This window comes from Neophocaena asiaeorientalis, unplaced genomic scaffold, assembly GCF_003031525.2.
Source record: "Neophocaena asiaeorientalis asiaeorientalis breed wild unplaced genomic scaffold, Neophocaena_asiaeorientalis_V1.1 scaffold152, whole genome shotgun sequence".
In the NCBI taxonomy this organism is placed as follows: domain Eukaryota; kingdom Metazoa; phylum Chordata; class Mammalia; order Artiodactyla; family Phocoenidae; genus Neophocaena; species Neophocaena asiaeorientalis.
In genome coordinates, this window is record NW_020185338.1 from 3,668,193 (window position 1) to 3,690,780 (window position 22,588).

The 22,588-nt window shown below is 34.4% G+C and overlaps 1 protein-coding gene across 2 annotated transcripts in view; it reads left to right on the forward strand.

Annotated features, from left to right (window-relative positions):
* EML5 (EMAP like 5) overlaps positions 1-22,588 on the forward strand; it is a 156,048-nt gene that overhangs the window by 21,775 nt on the left and 111,685 nt on the right. For both annotated transcript variants that reach the window (XM_024736256.1, XM_024736257.1), the window contains exons 2-7: positions 3,446-3,605; positions 12,197-12,295; positions 14,124-14,192; positions 15,559-15,744; positions 17,632-17,767; positions 19,071-19,272. In XM_024736256.1, the coding sequence (XP_024592024.1) occupies positions 3,446-3,605; positions 12,197-12,295; positions 14,124-14,192; positions 15,559-15,744; positions 17,632-17,767; positions 19,071-19,272 (852 nt within the window). The remainder of the gene's footprint in view (positions 1-3,445; positions 3,606-12,196; positions 12,296-14,123; positions 14,193-15,558; positions 15,745-17,631; positions 17,768-19,070; positions 19,273-22,588) is intronic.

Below are 22,588 nucleotides of genomic sequence, written 5' to 3' on the forward strand. Positions count from 1 at the left end.
GTTCTAGTTCTGTGAAAAATGCCATTGGTATTTTGATAGGAATTGCATTAAATCTGTGGAATGCCTTGGATAGTATAATCATTTTAACAATATTGATTTTTCCAGTCCATGAACATGGTATCTCTTTCTATCTATTTGTGTCATCTTCAGTTTCTTTCATCACTGTTTTATAGTTCTGAGTACAGGTCTTTCACCTACTTAGGTAGGTTTATTCCTAGGTATTTTATTCTTTTTGATGCGATGATGAATGGGATTGTTTCCTTAATTTCTCTATTTGATACTTCGTTGTTAGTGTATAGAAATGCAACAAGTTTCTTATGTTAATTTGTATCCTGCAACTTTATCGAATTCATTGATGAGCTCTAGTAGTTTTCTGGTAGCATCTTTAATATTTTCCGTGTGTAGTATCATGTCATCTGAAAACAGTGAAGTTTTACTTCTTATTTTCCAATTTGGATTCCTTTTATTTCTTTTTCTTGTCTGAGTGCTGTGGCTAGGACTTCCATTACTATGTTGAATAAAAGTGGTGAGGGCTTCCCTGGTGGCACAGTGTTTGTGGGTCCGCCTGCTGATGCAGGGGACGCGGGTTCGTGCCCCGGTCCGGGAAGATCCCACATGCCGCGGAGCGGCTGGGCCCATGAACCATGAACCATTGAGTATAATATTATCTGTCAGTTTGTCATATCTGGCCTTTATTATGTTGAGGTATGTTCTCTCTATGCCCACTTTCTGGGAGTTTTTGTCATAAATGGATGTTCAATTTTTGTCAAAAGCTTTTTCTGCATCTTTTGAAATGATCATATGGGTTTTGTTCTTCATTTTGTTAATATGGTGTATCACACTGATTGATTTGCAGGTAATGAAAAATCCTTGCATCGCTGGGATAAATCCCACTTGATCATGGTTTGCTAATAATTTGTTAAGGAGATTTTGCATCTATGCTTATCCGTGAAATTGAACTGTAATTTTCTTGTTTAGTCATATCTTTGTCTGGTTTTGCTATCAGGGTGATGCTGGCCTCATAGAATGAGTTCAGGAAGTATTCCTTCCTCTTCAGTTCTTTGGAGTAGTTTGATAAGGATAGGTGTTAACTCTCGTCTAAATGTTTGGTAGAAGTCACCTGTGAAGCTATCTGGTGATGGGCTTTTGCTTGTTGGGAGTTTCATTACTGGTAATTTCCTTGGGGGAAATGTTTATTCAAATCCTTTGTCCACATAAAAAATTGGGTTGTTTGTGGTTTTGTTGTTGAGTGGTTGTTTTTTTGTTTTTGTATTCTGGATGCAAGTCCTTTATCAGATATATGCTTGGTAAATATTTTCTCCCATTCTGTGGGTTGTGTTTTTATGTTCTTGATGGTTGTCCTTTGAAGCACAGAAGTTTTTAATTTTAATGAAGTCCATGTTATCTGTTTTTTCTTTTATCACTTCTGCTTTTGGTGTCAGATCTAAGGACACCTTTGTTTCATCCAAATTAAGTAAGATTTATGCCTATGTTTTGGCTTTTATATTTTGAGTGGATTTTTGTATATGGCTTGAGGTATGGGTCCAGATTCATTCTAGATATTCAGATGTCCAGCACCATCTATTGAAAAGACCTTTCTTATTAATGGAAAGGCAATTGACCATAAATATATCAGTTTACTTTTGGACTCTCAATTCTGTTCCATTGATCAGCATGTCTGTTTTTATGGCAGTGCCATACTGTCTTGATTACTGTGGTTTTGTAGTAAGTTTTGAAATTGGTATGTGTGAGTCTTCCAATTTTGTTCTTTTGCAAGATTGTTTTTACTGTTCTGAGTTTTAGAATCAGCTTGTCAATTTCTTCAAGAAAGGTAACTAGTGTTTTGGCAGGGATTGTGTTGACTCTGTAGACCAGTTTAGGAAGTAATACCATCTTAACAATATGGCCCTCCAAGAACGTGAGATTTCTTTCCATTTATTTAGATTTCTTAACATTTCTTTAATGGTATTGTGTAGTTTCTAGTGTATAAGTCTTGTACCTTTTTGTTTAATTTATTCCTAAGTGTTTTGTTCTTTTTGATGCTGTTATAAGTGGAATTGTTTTCTTGATTTAATTTTCAGATTGTTGCTAGTGTATAGAAATACAATTTGTATTTTTATATTGATCTTATATCCTTCAGCCTTGCTGAACTCATTTATTAGCTCTACTTGGGATTTATTCTGTTGTTTGTGGCTTCCTTAGGATTTCCTATGTATGAGATTATGTCATTCGCAAGTAGAGATAGTTTTACTTCTCTCTTTTATTTCTTGCCTAATTGTCCTGGCTAAAATATCCAGTATCATGTTGAAGGGAAGTGGCAAGAGCTGACATCCTTGTCTTGTTCCTGTATTTATAGCGGGAACTTTCAGGCTTTCACAGTTAAATGTGATATTAGCTGTGCATTTTCATAGATGCCCTTTCAGGTTGAGGAAATTCTCTTCAATTCCTAGTTTGTTGTGTTTTTTACTATGAAAGAGGTTAGATTTTTGTCAAATGCTTTTTCCGCATCTATTGAGATGAACATGTGTGGGGGTTTGGGTGTTATTGTTAATATGATATACTTATTACCTTGGTTGATTTTAATATGTTGAACCAACCTTCCATTCCCACTTACCTTTTCTCTCCATAATTTCTCACTTAGTATTCCCTGACTTGATGATACCACTCCAGGCCATCCAGATGCCCAAGCCAAAAACCCAAGAGTCATCTTAGACTGTTCCCTTTCTGTTACTCTGTACATCAAATCTGTTAATTCTGTTTTAATGCCCTCCTAACTTTTCCCTCTTTCAGTTCGTCTTCCACCCTGATGCTTGGAGTGATTTTTTTTTTCTCCCAAAGGAGAATTTGATCATCTAAATATACTTGTGGAATAATTTATCAAGGAGAAATTTATATTCATTGCTTCCCTTCTACTGATGTACATAAACCATTACCAACTGTTTGGTCTTTGTCTTGTTTTTAAAGACTTACAGACTACTTTCTGTGAATTATGGGTGACCTTTCTGTTTTTTTAAATGGGATTTGTAATTTAATATTAATGTTATAATAGGAGGGCTACTCAGTGCTATTTTTGGGCACTAACATTTGGTCCAACTTTATGCAATAAAAGAGTAAATGGGAGAGAGGGCTTAAAACAGATGAGATGAATACCAGATGAGAAGTTGGCATGTGGTAGGGTTGCTACTGATTCATTGCTGTGGTTCAGTTGACTACTTGTGAGAATTCTTTTTTGAAAAGTTTACACACACTATATCATATTACAAGATTATGAAGTCTATCATAATTGTTTATTACATATACCATTGAAGTAGTAACTCTTAAGATGGATTTTTATGGAAGTTATTTTAAGGCCAAATTATTTTAAGTAAATAAGTAACTAAAGTCTAATTTTCACATTGATATAACAGCTCTGTAAGCAGTTTTAAATCTGTTTATTATTTTGCAGCCTTGCATTGCATCCTGAACGAGTATTGGTGGCAACAGGACAAGTTGGGAAAGAGCCTTATATCTGTGTTTGGGATTCATACACTGTGCAGACCATATCAGTTCTAAAGGATGTTCATACACATGGTATAGCTTGCTTAGCATTTGACTTAGATGGACAGGTATGTGATAATTTTTTTTCTTTTTGTAAACTGTGTTTTTAAAGTGTGTACTATAAGAAATTATTATAAATCTGTAAATATTAAATTGGAAAGCATTTGACAAAAAGCATTTATTCAAGGTGGAGGTGGGTAGAGGGGGTGGGTGGTAGATATATATAAGAAAAATAATAATGAGTTTTTATTTCATTGTATCAAGAACTTTTCAGTTCAATTAATTACTACTATTATAGCCAAAGTGATTCTGACTCGGTGGAACATTACCTGGTTGTTCTTGAAAATTTTACATGTAACCCTTTTCCAGGTATTATATGTTAATAGGAAAGATGGAAGATATCTTAGGAAAATTCACTTTCTCTAAGTAGAGCTGTAAACATTTTAATTTTTAGTTATTTTAAAAGTTTCTATTAAAATTATTATTATTTTTTTTGCGGTATGCGGGCCTCTCACTGTTGTGGCCTCTCCCGTTGCGGAGCACAGGCTCCGGACGCGCAGGCTCAGCAGCCACGGCTCACGGGCCTAGCCGCTCCGCGGCATGTGGGATCTTCCCAGACTGGGGCACGAACCCGTGTCCCCTGCATTGGCAGGCGGACTCGCAACCACTGCGCCACCAGGGGAGCCCAAAATTATATTTTTAATTGAAAATAATGATGCAGTTTTTATAATATGAGCTATTTTATATAAAATCAAAGTTCATAACAAAAGGTGTAATCTTTGTTCCACTTACTAATCAATTCGCAAATTATTATTTACTTCTAGTCATCAATTTTTAAAAAATTAAGCCAACAGCTCTTTTGTGGTGCTTTCATGGAACTTGTTGTACCTAAAACATATTTAAGAAGTGATAAGAAGTTGAGTTTTGCAGATTTAGTTAATTTATAGTCTTTAAAAGTTTTATAGTGAAATTAGACTTTAAAAATTATTTTAACTTTTAGAAGAATTTTAGTTGTCTGCTTTTTAATTCTTAAAATTAATTTTGTAGATCTATATTTTACAGAAACAGATTATGTTTTGTTCTAGTCACTTGAAAATGACAGCCAGTAGATGTTTTATTTTCAACTCTGAGAAATAGCTTCTTTGAGTAGCATAGATTAATATACCTTCTGTTTAGAGTCCGGTAAGAGATCTATAAAGATGTAACTCGAACCTCTCATTTGGGGAAACAATGTGTTTCTAGGTTTAGAAGCACTGTGTAGCAGTGATTGGCAATTCCAGAACCTTAATTCATTTCCCATTTTTCTGTTATTTTTCAAGTCCCTTAATGTCCTCATATCAAAATTTCATTTTCCTTTTTAAAAGGAAGAGAATAGTACTCTTTGCTTACTTCACAGGAGATTATATTTTATGAAACAAACCACAAAGTTGTTTTTTAGAATTATTTACCAAAGGTATTATGATATCCACAATGGTTTAACTATAAATGTCTGTATACTTTAAATATAGATGTTTTCTTCTTAATTTTAAAATTGCCCTTTCTAAATGCAGTGTATTGCATGGCTGAGGAAATTCTCTTACATACAAGGAGAAATCATGCCCATAGCTTTTACTAGTTGAAGCTTTTAATTTTGCTTACTTTAAGCAACATATAAGAAAAGTCTTGGGTACATGCATTTTATTTTCACAGATCTTCATAAGAATGTGCTACTTTAAAATGTAAGCTTATAAAAAACATAATAGCTAAAAGTTATTGAGCACATACTAAGTGCCAGACATTGTGCTAAGCCTACATTATCTCATTTAATCCTCACAACAGCCCTATGAAATAGATATTATTATTATCTCTATTTTACAGATAAAGAAACTGAGACTTAGAGAGGTTAAATAACTTGCCCCAGGTTACACAGCTAGTAAATGGAGCCAGAGCGGGAACCCAGGTCAGTCACACTCCAAAGCTCATGTTTTTAACCGCAATGCTCTACTGCTTCCCAAACATGGAACTTAGGAGGTGGTTGTTTTTATTTCAGAAGGAATTCATCCATCTTAAGTACAGTTAAAACTTGTAAGGAACTGCTGCCAATTGAAGATTAAGTTAAGAGTATTCCTGAAATTATGTTAATGAGAAGATGCTTTAGTTAAGAAATATATTTGGGAACATATCTATTTATTCACTAATATCTGTAAACTATGAAATACCAATTAGGAAATACTGTATAATTTTTGCATTTTCTACTAGATTTGAAACTGTAAATGATCAGTTAAATTAAGGTTTATCCAATGAATGAGTCTCCCTGTTGGTAGTATGCTGAATTTTCTTTCCCCAGAGGGTTTCTTCTAAATGGATTGACTATCCATGCTAATACTGGAAGTCTACCTCATTGAGAATAATTAGGGCATGAAAAGGCTATATAAATCCACATCAGACAGAGATTAAAATTTCATGGTAAATGGTAGAGAGAGGGTAGGAGGAGGAGAATTTGATACTTTATCTTGAAAACACAATGATAATTTATAAAAACACATTCCCATATTTAACAAAATCTAAGTTATAGTTAAAACTCTGCTAATTTATAGAATGAACTAAGAATAAAATGTTAATTTTTTAGCCTAACTTTGTCGATTATATGCTGGTACATGATTATGAAGAGTCGTATTTGCAAAAATATTAAAGGAGTTCACTGATTTTTCCAAGGACCTTTTAGTAATCTCTTGATATCTAGACATATCTCAAGTGCCTATTGTATTAGTTTTGAGTTTTCATCTCTTCCATTGCTCTGCCAGATCCTAATTTCTGATGGCTTTCTTTATGAATTGACCAATATTTACTACATTAAGTCCTGGATATTTTGCAAAATTTGGTATTTTTACTTTGTAACATTTGTAACAACTAGTCCTCACTTAATAAATACTGAGATCACAAGGACCCCTCACCCCCATATTAGAATCTTTTACGTTTGTCTATTATTTGAATATGTTTCACACTTGCAGGTACTCATGGAATTCGTCTAGTTGTGCCTATTAAGATACTTTTCTCATTTGAGTATTTAGTGTGCTAGAACTTTTTAATAAATACAGTTGACCTTTGAACAACGCAGGGGTTAATCTGCATATAACTTATAGTCGGCCCTCCATATTCACGGTTCCTCCACGTCTGTGGATTCAACCAACTGTGAACCTGTAGTACTGTAGTATTTACTGTTGGAAAATATCTGTGTGTAAGGGGACCCAGGAAGTTCAAATCTATGTTGTTCAAGGTCAGCTATACTTCTGGTTTAATTAATGGACACAACCAAGATTTTGTTTGGGAATAGGATCAGGGAGGAATTTGGGAAGCTGGATAGAGCCTTCTTTATCTGGTTTTCTTTCTCCCTATCTGACTGTTAGTTCTTAGTTATCTTGAAAGGAGCTGTTCCTTCTGTCTGCTTCTTAAATGTCAGTGTTCCTAGGAGTCTGTAGCCTTCCTTCCCCCAGCCCCACTCACTTCACTTATTCTCTTTAGGTGATTACTAGATCCATGACTTTAACTCCTGTGTCAGTTAACAGTGGCCTCAGCTTCTCTCCTCACCTCCATATACTCTCCTTGAATGTCGTATAGATATACCATTTATTACATGTTTAAAACTGAATTCTCTCTTTATTCTAACTCATTAAAAAACAAAGCTCATTCTTTCTCCTGTTTCTGGCCTACCTCTCCAGTCTTGTCTCCTGCCACTTCCCCTTGGCAACTCCTCCCCTCAGCCACACCAAAATACTAGCTCTTTCCTGAAAGCACCATGAGCGATCTTGGTATCCTTTGGCCTTAAGTGAATTTTCTCTTATTTTTCTACCCGACTGTCTCTATCTTCTAAGATACGGTTCCAGCATTGCTTTCACTGGAAAACTTTCTTTATGCTCTTCCTCACCTGTGAGAAAGGATGATGAAGTAAAAAATGAAAGAAAGCTAAGAGAGGGGGTAGTATTTGCTTGGTTATTTTTATCTTTTCCTCTCTGCTGTTACTTAACCTGTTGTTAGGGAGGTTGATTTTGGCCATGATATGTTTATCAGGGCTACAGAGGAAGTGCTCCCAGGTCTATTTTGTTACTGCCTGTGCAGAGCCAGATGCTCTGGGGCTCTATTGAGGTACATGGAGTTTTAAAGCTTTTGACCAGTTGTGGTTCACTTTGTGTGTGATGAACTTAGCCAGAGAGAAGAGGCATTGATAGAAAGGGCAGTGCCTCTCTGACTGTTCCTCACTTTATACTTGTCTTGTGAATTTTAATCTGTACATAGTATACTATAGCAAGAGGTAGATATCTTTGTTTTAGCTAGATATTTGCTGATTACTCTCTAGTTCCCAAGTATTAAAGACTCTTAAGAAGAGCAAATCATCTCCTCTAGTTCATTTGGACTTTCTGCAAGTGTGACTTCATGGAGAGCCAGATACAAAATATATTCTGTATCTTTTTATGTAAGCCATTCATTCTACCCATTTGGGGACTTAGCTAGTAATTTTACTATGTGGAAACTTTCTAGCTAGGTACTAAATGACATTTCTCACTCAGACGGGTGGAGGGCATGGGTTCTTAAAGTTAATTATGGTTATGGGAACATAATAATAATGATGATGATAACAAACATTTATATAACATTAAGGTTATGCCAAGCACTCTTCTAATTCCTTTATATATGTTAACCCTATGAGGTTTTTTTTCATTATCCCTATTTAGGAGGTGAGGAACCTAAGGTACAGAGAGGCTAAATAACTGCCCAAAGTCATCCAGTTAGTGAGAGATGGAGCTGGTATTTAAACCTAGGCAGTCTGGTACCAGAATCTGTGCTGTAAACCAGAGATTGGCAAAACTTTCTACAACATGTCAGATAGTAAATATTTTAAGCTTTTGAGCCATGCAGTCTCAGCTATTCCAGTAGCTGGAGTCACAGCTAATCCAGTTCTGCATTGTAGTGTGAAAGCAGTCATAGACACCTTATAAAGGAATAGGTGTGGCTGTGTTCCAGTAGAACTTTATTTACAAAAAGCAGGGTACAGGCCTGAGGGTTATAATTTGCCTACCCCTGCTTCTAAACCAGTGCTTTTCAAAGTACGTGTTGTGGGTGGGTCCTTGTGATTTCTTCTTTAACTCTGCCGTTACTTAGAATTGTACTGATAGTTGCCAGATATTTAGAGGATTTTCTGCATAACTTTCTGTTATTCTGATTTCATTCTGTGTTTGTCAGAGAACATACTCTGTATTTTAATTTTTAAAAATTTGTTTAGGCTTATTTTGTAATTCACAATTCTGTGATCTTCATGAGGTTTCCTGTGCACTTTGAAAAAATACGGGAAAATATGTATTCTGCTATTTCGTTTTTCTCCTTCTGTTTATTGTGCTATTGTTGTCATTCATTTTACTTCTTTCATTTTCATTCATTTTACATGCTTTGTAAACTCCATTATAACTGTTGTGATTTTTCCTTAAACAGTTTTCAAAGAAAATTAAAAGTAAGAAAAGTCTTATTTACATATTTACCATTTGGGTACTCTTCATTGATATGTGTAAATTAAGTCTCTCTTTGGTATCATTTTCCTTCTGCCTGAAGAAACTTCTGGTATCATATAGTGCTGATTTGTTGATGAATTTTCTCATCTTTTGTTTATTTGAAAAAGACTTAATTTTGACCCAGTTTTCAAAAGATATTTTTGGTAAGTATATAATTCTGTGTTGACTTTTTTCCCCCCTCAGCACTTTAGAGAGGTTATTCATTGTCATCTGATATGCATAGCTTCAGATGAGAAGAAGCCCAGGATTATTTTTAAATCTTTGTCTTTACACACCAAAATTCTTTCTCTTATTTGGCCATTTTTAAGGTTTTTCTCTTTAGCGCTGGTTTCAACAGTTTGATGCCCATGTGTGTGGATGTGTTTTTTCTGTGTGTGTGATTTATCCTGCTTGAAGTTTATCGAGCATCTTAGATTTGTGGGTTTATGTTTTTTATCAAATTGAGAAAGTTTTGGCCATTATTTCTTCAGTTTTGTTTTTCTTTTCTTCCATCTTTCTTCTCCTTTTGGAATCACAATTACCTGTGCGTTAGACCACTTGAAATTTTTCTAAAGGTAACTGAGGCTCTGTTACTTTGTTCCCTTTTTCCTTCTGTGCTTTATTTTTGATAGTTTCTGTTGCTGTGTCTTCAAGTTCATTTATTTTTTCTTCATTGTCTAAGCTGCTGGTAATCCTTTGGAGTGAATTTTCATTTCAGATAATTTAACATTTATATTTAAAGTTCAACATGTTTTTCTTTTATAGCTTCCATTTCTCTTTTTATTCTTTATGTGTTTGTTTTAAAATAATTCTGGAGCATCTTGAACATTTCCATCTTAACAGCCAATATCTTCTAATTTTAATCATTTCTGTGATTCTTGGGTCTGTTTCTATTAACTGATTTTTCTCCTGGTTATTGGTCACATTTTCCTCTTTTTTAACATGTTCAGTAATTTTTTTTATTGGATGCTGGACATTGTGTATATTACATTCTGAATGCTGGATTTTGTTGTATCCCTTTAAAGCATGTTGGACATTGTATTTGTAGGTAGTTAAGTTCCTTGTCGATCAGTTTGGTCCTTTTGAAAAGCTTGCTTTCAAGCTTTTTTTGGTCAAGGCTAGAGTAGCTTTTCCTCTAGGACCACTGGTTTAACTTCACTACTATGGTGTGACCCTCCTGGAATCTCTACTGAATACACAGTGAATTCGAGGATATACCTCCATTCTTGCTATTGGGGATTTGAGTGATCCTGACCCTTTATGATCTCTGGGAATTGTTTGGCTTTAGCTCCCCAGTAATTGTTCTTTTTTTCAGAATTTGTTCTTTGCATGGCCTCATGGATTTCACCTTATACATGCAAACACTGGTGTTCTCAAGGGGACCCATAAACAGATTTTCTAGAGTTCTTTTTCTGCTCTGCAAATTCTAGCCATCTTGGCCTCTCTGAACTCCAGGCTCTGTCTTCTCAAATCAGCAAGTCTTCTGGGCTCTGTTTCGCTTCCACCTTTCTGTGCTATAGTCTGGAAAATGCCACCTAAATGAAGGCTGGGGCAATTGCAGAACTTACCTTGTTTGCTTCCCCCTCATTCAGGGTTTACAGTGCTTCACTTCCTGTTAAGAATGTCCAAAAATATTTGTTTTATATATTTTGTACAGTTTTCTAGTTGATGGCAGGGGGGCAAGTTCAGACCCTAATACTCCTTCATGACCAAAGGCCATCTTTCATGTTTCCTAACCTCTCTCATACTTCTCATCTCACTGTCCCCTCTTTTCAGCTCAGTCTCTTCATCTCCCTCTAATCTCCTATATAACTCTTGCACTGAGGTATTTTTTTCTTTTTTCCACTGAATTTTTAATTTCATTTATTTTTCATTTCTAGAAATTGTTTGCTTCCTTAAATTTGCTGGGATACTTTTTATGGTCTCCCATTCTTGTCTCATATGAAGATATTTTGAAGCCTTAATTTTATTTCTCTACTAATATTAAGCTTATTTTATATTATCTGATAATTCCAATGTCTGATACTTTTCAAGACTGATTGTTCTGTTTCTGGTGACTTGCTGATTCTCACTCATGGTCCCTTATTTCCTCTGGTTATTGGGTGTGGGGGTTGTTTGTTTTGTTTATTTTTTATTGACTTGCTACTTGTAGGAATTCTTCGAGGGATGGATTGATTTATCAGTCCTCCATATAGGATTTATATTTGCCTGTGCCACATAGTTGAAAATGCTTGAAAACTCTGCAACCCTTAGGACCGCTCTGAATGAAATTTTTCATTTGAAGGATTCATGATTCATGTGGACATAGGCCCTACAACCATGTGAAGGTTGTTTGTGGCTACATATTTTCAGGAGGGTTTTTTTCCCCTTCATGCATCACTGCCCCTTTCTTTGAAAAGGGATGGTTTCTTGTTCTCCCTTACTCTGAGGAGTTACTGCTTTAGTCAAATGTCTGCAATTCAAATCCCTACCTTGGGCAGGCCCTAAACTTTATCTCCTATTCCTCTTTAGCCTGAAGAACAAAAATCAGGCTTACCAGGAGTTAGCTGATACCTTTAGAGTAAAGTGGGTATAGGAGCTCTCTTACTTCCAGGATTCCCATAGGAAATCACTTTGTTTTTGTTCTCAGATTTCTTAATTCCTTGACAGCTCAACAGTGCATTTAAAAAGATGTTTTTTCATTTTTTTTTTTTAAATATTTATTTATTTGGTTTTGCCGGGTCTTAGTTGCGGCATGCATGTGGGATCTCGTTCCCTGACCAGGGATCAAACCCTGGACCCCTGCATTGGGAGACTGGAGTCTTCACCGCTGTGCCACCAGGGAAGTCCCTGTTTTTTCATTTTATCTAGCATTTTTAGTTTTTGGCAGGAGAGATGTTTAGGGTGTTCTGTCAATCCTACTGTTAGAAATGGAAGTCTTTCTTCTGTTTCTTATATGAAGAACTACACATATATGCAAATATTAACAAGATGAAATACATCCAGCCTTTCTCTATGAGGTCTATAAAATATAAGTGTGTAAGTTTTGATGTTTATAATACCCATGAGTAGAATTTGTTTGCCATTTATAATTTGGTTCCTTTTTTATTTGTTTACTTTTTTATTCCCCCTGCTCCCTGGTCTTCTTGGACATAATTCAGCGCTTGGTTTCAGTTGGACTTGATTCAAAGAATGCAGTTTGCGTTTGGGATTGGAAAAGAGGAAAAATGTTATCTATGGCTCCAGGTCACACAGATAGAGTAAGTATTCTCCTTTGGAGTTTCTAATGGGTACTGCGTGGGAAAAAGCCAGAGAAGAGTCAGGAGATTTTATGTTTCTGTGTTTTGTTATTGCCAGTTGCTCATGTGTAATTTAAAATTTTAAATGCAGTTATAAATACTCATAAAATTTTAGAATGCGTATATGTATTGTGGTACTCAAAAACATGACTTGATATGTATAGTTTTAGCATAAAAGCTTTAACCCAGTGTTTGCTTTGGCAAAAATGATGAGTTTTAAGTTATTCAAACCTAAATTTAAAAATTGAATGGTTCATGCCTAGGCTCTATTTATTATTCAGTTTGATTTATCACTGATTTATTACATATGCATCATAGTTAAGGTGAATACTGTTCCACGTATGAATTTGAAATTATGTTAGAGACCTAACATTTTTCACTTTGGAAACTTGTTAAAAATAAATTCCTTATTCCAAGTTGTATGAAATTAATATAATGAATATTTTGTCTTAAACTCTTTAAAATATCTGATTTTTTGGTGTATCCGCTGTATTCTGCTATCTGGTAGTCTTTACCATGTTTCTTTGACACCTGTCTGCATAATCACCTAACCTGAACCAACACAGGAGCTACAGTCGTTGATTCTATTTGGGGAAAATCTATGAATCTGTAAAAATTGTATAAAAAATTTTAATGTATTTGCATTTTGGAAAATAAACTTGGTTTTCAGCAGATTCTCAGAGGGGCCTGTTATACGCAAACACAATTTAGATAATTATTAAAGTGTTAGGTACATTTTATTAGACAGTTGTGTATTCTGATTTACTTAGATCAAAGCATTTCACACTTTAGTACTTTGGACTTAGTAAGTAGACTGATTACTATGAAAATGGTACTGTCATTGGAATTTTTGAAAAGTATTTTTGTGGTTAGTATTTTAAAGGTGCATCAGTATGTTTTTCATTTAATCTGTATATTAAATGTATGGTGAGTTGTTAAATGTTAATTTATAAGATGTATTCTTTCTTCATTATCACTAAAGACTATCACTTGGTAAATTTTTAGAGGTAGTAAGCATATTAGGTGATTATGCAGGCAGATATCAAAGAAACATGGTAAAGACTACCAGATAGCAGAATTGTTTTTTATCTGTTATGAGATTATTTTTCAAATATTAATTTTTCTTTCATTTATTATTAAGTATATATTTAATGCATATTTTATTTCAGCTGGGTTTTTTCTTGTTTGATTTTGTAACAAAAATTGTTTGTGTGTATTTATAATTTATGGAACCTTAGAAAAAAAATGATGCCTGGGGATCTCCAAAATGTAAGTTAGTTTTGTTTGACCCATAAACAATTTTTAAAAACTGAAAACTAGAAACAGAATTTTTACTGTGAAATAAATGTTTGGATCTTTTATGTAAGTAATTCTGTGTGATAGAAAGCTACAAAAATGTTCTCTATTTCTGGCTGTATAAGTGTTGTGTATGTTCTATTAATTATCTTTCCTCTTTAGAAATTATGCACTTACCTGCCTCATTCCCTGTTTCTGTTGAATCATTCTTGTTATTTATAGACCAAATTTTTTTTAAAAATTAGAAAGAGATGTTAATTTTCACTCCACTAGTAGTTTCATATGGTTCACAGAAACTAAGAAATAGTTTTTATTCCTTATCATTTACATACTTTATTTCTCATAGGATCTTGAAGTGTAGGGTTCTGATTATTATTTATTGAGGAATATTGTTTTATGATATGTAGGGTTTGGGGCTATTTGGGCTTTTGGACAGGATTCTTAAATGATTCTGGAAATAAGTATTTTAACCATGAATCTGATTTGTTTACAGATATTTGATATTTCTTGGGATGTGTACCAGCCAAATAAACTGGTCAGCTGTGGTGTAAAACATATCAAGGTACTAGAAGGGTCTTGCTTTATAATAGTCATGATTACTTATTCTCTGCCACTAAGCACACATCACACTACAATTTAGAGAGAGGGAGAGAGAGAGAGACAGTGAGAGAGAGACAGAGAGAAACAGAGGTGGATGAAAAAGAGATTAGTATGTTGCTCTCTGATATTTTCAAAGCTGAGCAATTCCTTTACTTGTAAAGCTTAAAAATAAGAAAGATACACATTTGGAATGATTTGTTCATTTTTGGAAGAAGATAGGGAAGTCAAACATAAATCTTCATGATGAGGGTTTTTGTTCTTTTACGTGGATTCAGGTAAAGTTAATGTTTGCAGAAAGAAAGAAATGAATATGGGGCAGGGCAGGAGTATACACATTAGATAGTTCTGCATAAAGAAGTTAGGCCCAGAGAATAAGTTCAACTTTATAATAAGTAAATTGCCACTTAAAGTAATATGATTTATTAATATTATGTACTTAAAAGATCTTACCTGATCTTCAAGATCTTATTCTAAGACCTAAAGATCTAAATTTAAAATCTGAAGCCTTAAAGAACTAAAAATGATCACTTATCCATTCAAATAGCTAATGAATGCTTTAATCAATGTATGATTTTTAAATTTAAAAATCTCCGTGATTTCTGTGCATAAGTATAGCTGGTTCTCTTCCTTTCAGTAAGTCCCAATTTCAGTCTATTTTTTTCTTCTAAATTAGTGATTCTCAATTTTGGCTGCATATTAAAATCACCTGGGGGAAATTAATGACACAATATACCTGAACCCCCACTGAAATAAATTGAGACAGAATCTCTGGAGAGTGAAGCCCAGGTATCCAAATGATTTTGATGCTCAGCAGGAGTTAAGAACCATTGTTCTAGAATCCACATCAGTGCTGTCCCATAGAGTAACCGCTAGTTAGATGTGACTCTTGAGCGTTTGAAATGTGACTGCCAGTGTGACTGAAGAAATGAATATTAGCTTCATTTTCATTGCTAACCCTTCCCAACTTTTTAATCTGTCTAAAAGATTATGTAGTTTTTTTTCCAGAAACCTAAGGGAAACACAGCATATTTTTAAAATAGTTTAGTTCAACCCCCCCTTATTCTTACAGTAAGGATTGAAACAGTGATTTATCTGCTATAACATAGCTAATGACAACACTAAGATGAGGATGTGAACATTGAACTATTGTATCATAAGGGAGTTTGATACAATATTGTATTAAATTGTATCATTTAATATTGTATCATAAGGGAGTTTCTTAGGTAATTTCTAGTCTGCTGCTCTAATATAGCATCAAAGTACTGGAAATGGTTTTGGTTATATTATGAGCATTCTTTGGTAATTCGATTATACTATGTACTTTTTAGTTCTGGAGTTTATGTGGAAATGCTCTGACCCCAAAACGAGGGGTCTTCGGTAAGACTGGTGACCTTCAGACAATATTGTGCCTGGCCTGTGCAAGGGATGAATTAACATATTCTGGTGCACTCAATGGGGATATATATGTTTGGAAAGGAATTAATCTTATACGAACAATTCAAGGAGCTCATACTGTAAGTATATTTAAATATTTTAAATACTTTTAGGTATTAATTACTTACCTTCTTGTCTTAGAACAAAAGGTTCCATAATATAGCAGACTTTCTGTTCAATTCAGTAACTTGAAAACTACTATTACAATTGAATTAATTTGTCTCATTGTTTTCAAGATTTCAATGAAGAAACATTATGCAATTAAATTAGTATAATTATTATTTTGTTCAAAGCATTGCTTTAGTATGGTGTCTTTTTCATTGTTGAAAAAAGTTTGTTAAATTTAACCTAAAAGTATCCTAGATTAACCACATTAGAATAAAACTAGTGCTTTTGTAGCCAGTTTACCAGTGGGAAATTTGGGGATAGCTCTAGGATAAAATTAACTTTTTAATTTTTATATCATTGATTCACTAAGTGAGTGGCAAAGGAATTTAATTTTTGTACTTCATGAGATTTTCATATAAATAAGTTATCAGGAAAAAAAAAAAGCTGTTGTTAAAGCCTTTTAGTGTTTAGTCCCTTTTAGGGACTTCCCTGGCTGTCCCGGGTTCGATCCCTGGTCGGGGAACTAAGATCCCGCATGCCATGCGATATGGCCAAAAAATGTTTTAAAAACAAACAAACAAAAACCTTTTAGTGTTTTTTGATTTGGGCTTTTTTAGCAGTTGAGTCCCTCACATAGTGAGGGGAGCTAGAGAGCACAGAGCTGCCATATTGGTAGCAGGACAATTTCAAATAGAAAAGTGATTACATATATTAATATGAATCACTATTCAATATATATTACATATTAAGTATATTAAAGAACCACTTAGAGCAGGACTTGCTTTAAGCAAAATGCCTAAAGACCAGAAATAGCAGATTCTAACAAAGGTTGTGGCAATTCACATTTTCACCATCAATATATAAAAATACCAGTTTCTTCCTCATACTCATCAGCAGAGGTTGTGTCCACTCTTGTAAATTTTTGCTTGTCTTCTGGGTGAAAAATAATAACTATTTGTTTTAGTTTGCTTTCCTGTCTATTTGTGAAATTTCATGTATTTATTGACTAGAGTTGACCCTTGAATAACATGGGTTTGAACTACAAGGGTCCACTTGTATGCAAATTATTTTCAATAGCAAATACTGTAGTACTACACAATTTGTGGTTGGTTGAATCCATGGATACCACAGAACTTGCAGATATAGAGAACCTTGGATGTGGAGGTCCAAGTCTAAGTTTTACTAGAATTTTCGACTACACAAAGGTCGGCACCCCTAACACCTGCATTGTTCAAGGGTCAGCTGTACTTGAATTTCCATTAATTGGCTTTTCTTATCCTGTACCTTTTTTGTTACTGTTGTTGTTGGATTTTCTTTCCTTTATTCATTTGTTCATATTCAATATTATTATTCAATATTATTCATATTCATATTAGGGATATTAACCTTTTGACAGTGATACACAATGCAAATATTTCCCCAGTTTGTTTTTTTACGATATCTTTTCTCATATGAAAAATTGAAATTTTTCCTTTATGCCTTGGTGGGTAACCTGCCACGCTTAAAAAAAGTTCTCTCACAGCCCAAAGTTACATAAGTGTTCTGACTCTTCTAATATATTTGTTTCATGTTTTACGTTTAGAATTTGGTCTGCATGTTTTTGTTTTTGTGTAATTCATTTGTATATGTGGTATAAGGTTTAACTTTTATGTTTTGCCCATATCATTAAATACCACCTTGGTCACATATTGAGTTCCTATATATGCATAAATTTGTTTCTAGATTATCCTTTGTGTTTTCTGATGTATTTGATTATTCCTATGCCATATCAAAAAAATTTTAAGTGGATTTCTACCATCATATATAGTGTATTTTCTTAAAAAGTATATATTGTTAAATTATTTTATTCCCTCTTCTAGGCGGGAATTTTTAGCATGAATGCTTGTGAAGAAGGCTTTGCTACTGGTGGCAGAGATGGCTGTATTCGTCTTTGGGATTTAACTTTTAAACCAATAACTGTGATTGATCTCAGGGAGACAGACCAGGGGTACAAAGGTAATAACAAAACAAATATCTCATTACTAGGCAAATTCTAAATATACCAAGGGTTGTCGGTTTCTTTCAGTAAACTTAAAAGTATGTTTTGTAAAATAAATGAGACTTATATTTGCTCCTTCATACTGTATACATTTTAATTAAAATCCTTCTGCTGAAGAGGAGAAATTTTGCCTGAAGACCATCTATGTTTAGTGTTATGACAGAGGTTCTTTTCATGTCTAATGCCTGTTATAATGGGACCTACAGAGAGATGTGATAGGTACTTACTTTGGTAACCTTAAATTTTGAAAATATTTTACTATTAGAACGCTAAATGTAACTGTTTAGCAAATAAACTGTTGAAAATAGTGTGTTGAGAGCTAGGGGAACTTTTGTTTAGGATTATTTAAATTCATGTATATGTGTTTTTCCTTCATCCAAATTTGTCAGCAATCAGGAGATAATTTTTTCTTTGGGAGGGTTTTTAAAAATTGATGTAATAAAACAGAATCTTTCACTATAAAAGTAAACATATTATACACTAGTGTGGTATTATAAGAGAGGACTGGAAGTATTAGATGTGTGACCTTGAGCTGCATACCTCATCTGTAAAATGAGAATAAGAGTAGCTATTTCAGAGAATTAAATGAGCTAATATATGTAAAATATTTAGAAGTGTCTGGCACATAACGATCATCCAGTGTTAACTGTTATACTGTTTTCATTAGTTTTGCTGAGCATTATTGTACTTTAAAGTTTACAAAATAATTTGGCACTTTTTCTTATTTGATTCTTACATTGTAAGTTACACAGGAGCTTAATGTTGACCATACTATATAGATGAGAAAACTGAGAAAAACACTAGCTTTCCTGAGGTTACAAAAGGGATTGTATACAGAAAAAGTAGAAGTCTCTCTTCTTAATGATTTTATGAGCACATTGAAGAAATGAAATATAAACACGAGGAAAGTCAGATTATTATAAGAGAAAAATAATACAGTTCTTGAATTCTGAATAATTACCCTGTGGATGATGCACACTGCTGTTGTAAGCCTTTGGCTGAGGAAGTAATCAGACTTATGACTGATGTTGTCCAGTAAGGAAGAAGAGTGTATTCCCTGAAGGATGGGTAGAAATTAAGTATATAAAAATAGAAATAGTCCACATAGAAAACAGTACAGATAAATGAAGAAAATGTGTGGATCCAAGACTTTCAGATTTCTTTTATCTTATATCTAAGGTATAAAAAATAACAGTGGTTTAGGCAGATTGGCATTCTGTTATTACAGTACTGATCTTAAATACAATTCAATTTGACTAGGTTTGTCTGTAAGGAGTGTTTGTTGGCGAGGTGACCACATTCTAGTTGGAACACAGGACAGCGAAATTTTTGAAATTGTGGTGCATGAAAGAAACAAACCTTTCCTAATTATGCAAGGGCATTGTGAAGGTGAACTTTGGGCACTTGCCGTCCATCCTACTAAACCTTTGGCCGTGACTGGAAGTGATGATCGTTCAGTCAGGTAAGCAATTCATAAAGTAATTGCATAGGCTGGAATTTGAATTTGTCCTTAGGGAAACATAAGAAAAACTTAAAAAAAAAAACCCTTAGTTTAAAATTTTATCTGCTTATGGTGTAACAAATGAACATAATAGGTGCTTAAAATTAATAGAATTAACAACTATTTATAAGATTTGGGTTTTTCTCTTAAAAACCTAAGTTGGAGTTTGTTCCATATCAAAATGTACAGGATTACCTTTTTAACAGCTATATAATATTCCACTGTGTATTGTAATTTATTCAATTAATCTATCATTGATGGGAGTTTGGGTTCTTCCAGTATTGTGCTTCTAAATACACTGCTTGCAGCAAATGTCTTTATACCTTTGCCATTTTTTACATGTGTAAATATGAATATTTCTATGGTAAATTCTTCACTGTTCAAAAGACATATGCGTTTAAAATTTTGGTAGATAATGCCTTACACAGAGGCAATAACAATTTACATACCTGACAGCAATGTGTGACAGTGCCTGTTTTCCCACACCCTTGCCAGCACTAAGTATTACCCCAAAAGGTGAAAAATGATATCTTGTTATGTTTTGAAAACATGCTTTTCTCTCATACTGAGGGGTCTTGAGTATGCTTTCATACGTTTGGAGGACAGTTGTATTTCCTTTTCTTTGACCTGTCTGTTCAAGCTCTTTGCGTATTTGTTTAAGCTCTTTGCGTATTTTCCATTAGTACATTGGTCTTTTTCTAATTATTTTAATATAGGATCTAATACCTGTCTACATATGAAAGCAGCAATTAGCCTTTTGTCTATGAGTGGTTTTTAAAGTGTGATTGTGATTCCTGGACCAGCAGCATCCGCATTACAGGGGAACTTGTAAGAAATGCAAATTATCATGCATTATACAGGACCTTGTATCAGAAATCCACCAATTTGGGGTTTTCCAGGTAGCTGTGATATACACTAAAGTTTGGGAACTACTGGTCAGTGATGTGAGTTGAGGTATTTTTTCCACTTTGATGTCTTTGTTACTTGCTTTTTTACTATGTTTAGGTTTTTTGCTATGAAGAAGTTTTTGTTGTTGTTTTGTTTTATGCAGCTGAATTTATCAGCATTTTCTTTTATGACTTTTAAGTTTTCTAGCATAGAGAAATCCTCCCTAAAGTTAAAAAGTTTTCCAATATATTTTTCTAGTACATTAGTGGGTTTATTTTTTATGTTTAACTCCTAATCTGTGTAAAGTTTACTTTAGTATAAGAAGTGAAGTGGGGATGCAACCTAATTCTTTCTAGATAACTACTTATGTTAATCAACCATGCCATTTACTCTCTCTGTGTTACTTAGTTTTATGTAGGTGGGAGATGCCATAGCTCTGGGTTCACATAGAAACTCTCTGTGGGGCTACACTTCACCCACATGGTTTGCTAGGATCTACTGTTTAGTTTCTTGCATTTTAGGAGGACTGCTGTCATTAGCTGCCGCATAACTATGAAAAAAGGACAACTGGTGCTTTAAAAAGTAACTGTGTTACCTGTAAACTGGGTTCACCTCTTGGTGGGTGTCAAACCAAAAGACACAATCAAGCCAAAGATTGGGAGAAGGATTTATATTACTTGAAGCCAGTAAGGAGAACACCAGGGACCTTTCCCAAACCAGTGTCTCCCCGAATAGCAAAATTGGGGAAGTTTTAAGATAAGGGCATATATTCATGAAGGGGCTTGGGCAGAAGAGAATTCAGCATAGAATTAGGGCAAAAGTCAACAGAGTCCAAGCTTTAGTTGATTGAAATCACAAGGGTCAGAAAAGGTCAAAATCATCATCCATTAGGTTCCAGTTGATCTGGTAGTTGAGCACTTCTGGCTAATCTTTACCACTGAAACAGAACTGGGAGATTTTACAATTGATTTATTATCTTTGCTATTGATAACAGTCATTTGATTCTGCATTCTTTTGTTTCCTTAAGGTCATTAATTACTGAGACCTGTACAAGGACAAGCAGTGTGGCCAGGCTTAGATCACAAAATGACCTAGGCCAAAAATGACCTGTCAAGAAGGCCGTGCCTGGTTCTCTTTCTCTGGAGACTCACTATTCTATCTGCTTACAGTTGCTCAGACTTCTGTTTCTATTACTGGTGGGCAAGTTATTCAGAAAGAACTCTTCCTTTGAAAACAACTAAAAATGCTGGTTAAAATGTAAATCACCTTTAAACTGTTCTTTGAACAGTTTAAAGGAACTGTCAGACAAGTTGTGAAAAAAAAAAGGGAATTTAGGAGCAGTTGTGGGCCAAAGCCACTTTTGCACTGAGGGCATTTTTCTTCTCTTGATTAAACTTGGGCTCTTGATGGCTTTCTACTGGGACATAAGGGCAGAAGTCAAGACCAGGGCTTGCCCAAGGGGAGTAGTCCAAACACCATGCTAGAACTATAGATTAGGCTATGAAAAAATATCCCTTGCTGATTTATGTGGGGATGGAGATCTTACTTCTTGTTTCAAGTTTTGATAGCACAAAGTTTGATAAAGCAGCTTGATGTTATTATTCAAACAACATTAATAGTTCCAATAACTTTACCACTGTTGTGTTGTTTAAAAAACAAAATTCAGCTGAGTAAATTTGAAGACCTAAATAAATGGCTTTATTAAATGATTCATGAATTGGGCAGCATCCCATCTAGAAAGTAGAAAAGTGCTCTGAGGAGCTGTACAAAATGGAAGGTTTTTGAAGGCAGAAAAAGAGTGGGACAAGAAAGTCAAAAACAAAAGAAAGGATTATTTCAGGCAAGGTCACCTTCCTTTGAGATCATGCAGATTACCTCATTACTGTTGATCAGGAAATTCCAGACTGATTGGTTTAAAATTCCACTCCTAGGAGAAGCTGAAACTGCAGTTAGGTTAGTTATTAAGTTTTGGTTTGTTGATGTGAGGCTTAGCACAAGTGACTCCATTTGGGGCCTGTTGTTTCTTTTCTTTTCTCCCTCCCTCCCTTCCTCCCCTTCCTTCCTTCCAACGGTTTCAAATAAGTTCTGCTTTTGCCTTATAATTTTAGGTTGAATTTATTAAGAAACACTATCAAATGTGCAGCAGAAGCTAATTTCTAAAGCCATTCAGTGTTTAATAATGGTAGTTGAGGGAGTTCCCTGGCAATCCAGTGGTTAAGACTATGTGCTCCTGATGCAGGGGGCACAGGTTTGATCCCTGGTCAGGGAAGTAAGATCCCACATGCCATGCAGCACAGCCAAAATAATAATAATAATAATAATGGTAGTTGAGGGCAATTTTGATTTAGAAAAATTTCAGTCTTGGCTCTGAGATCAAAATATCATAATA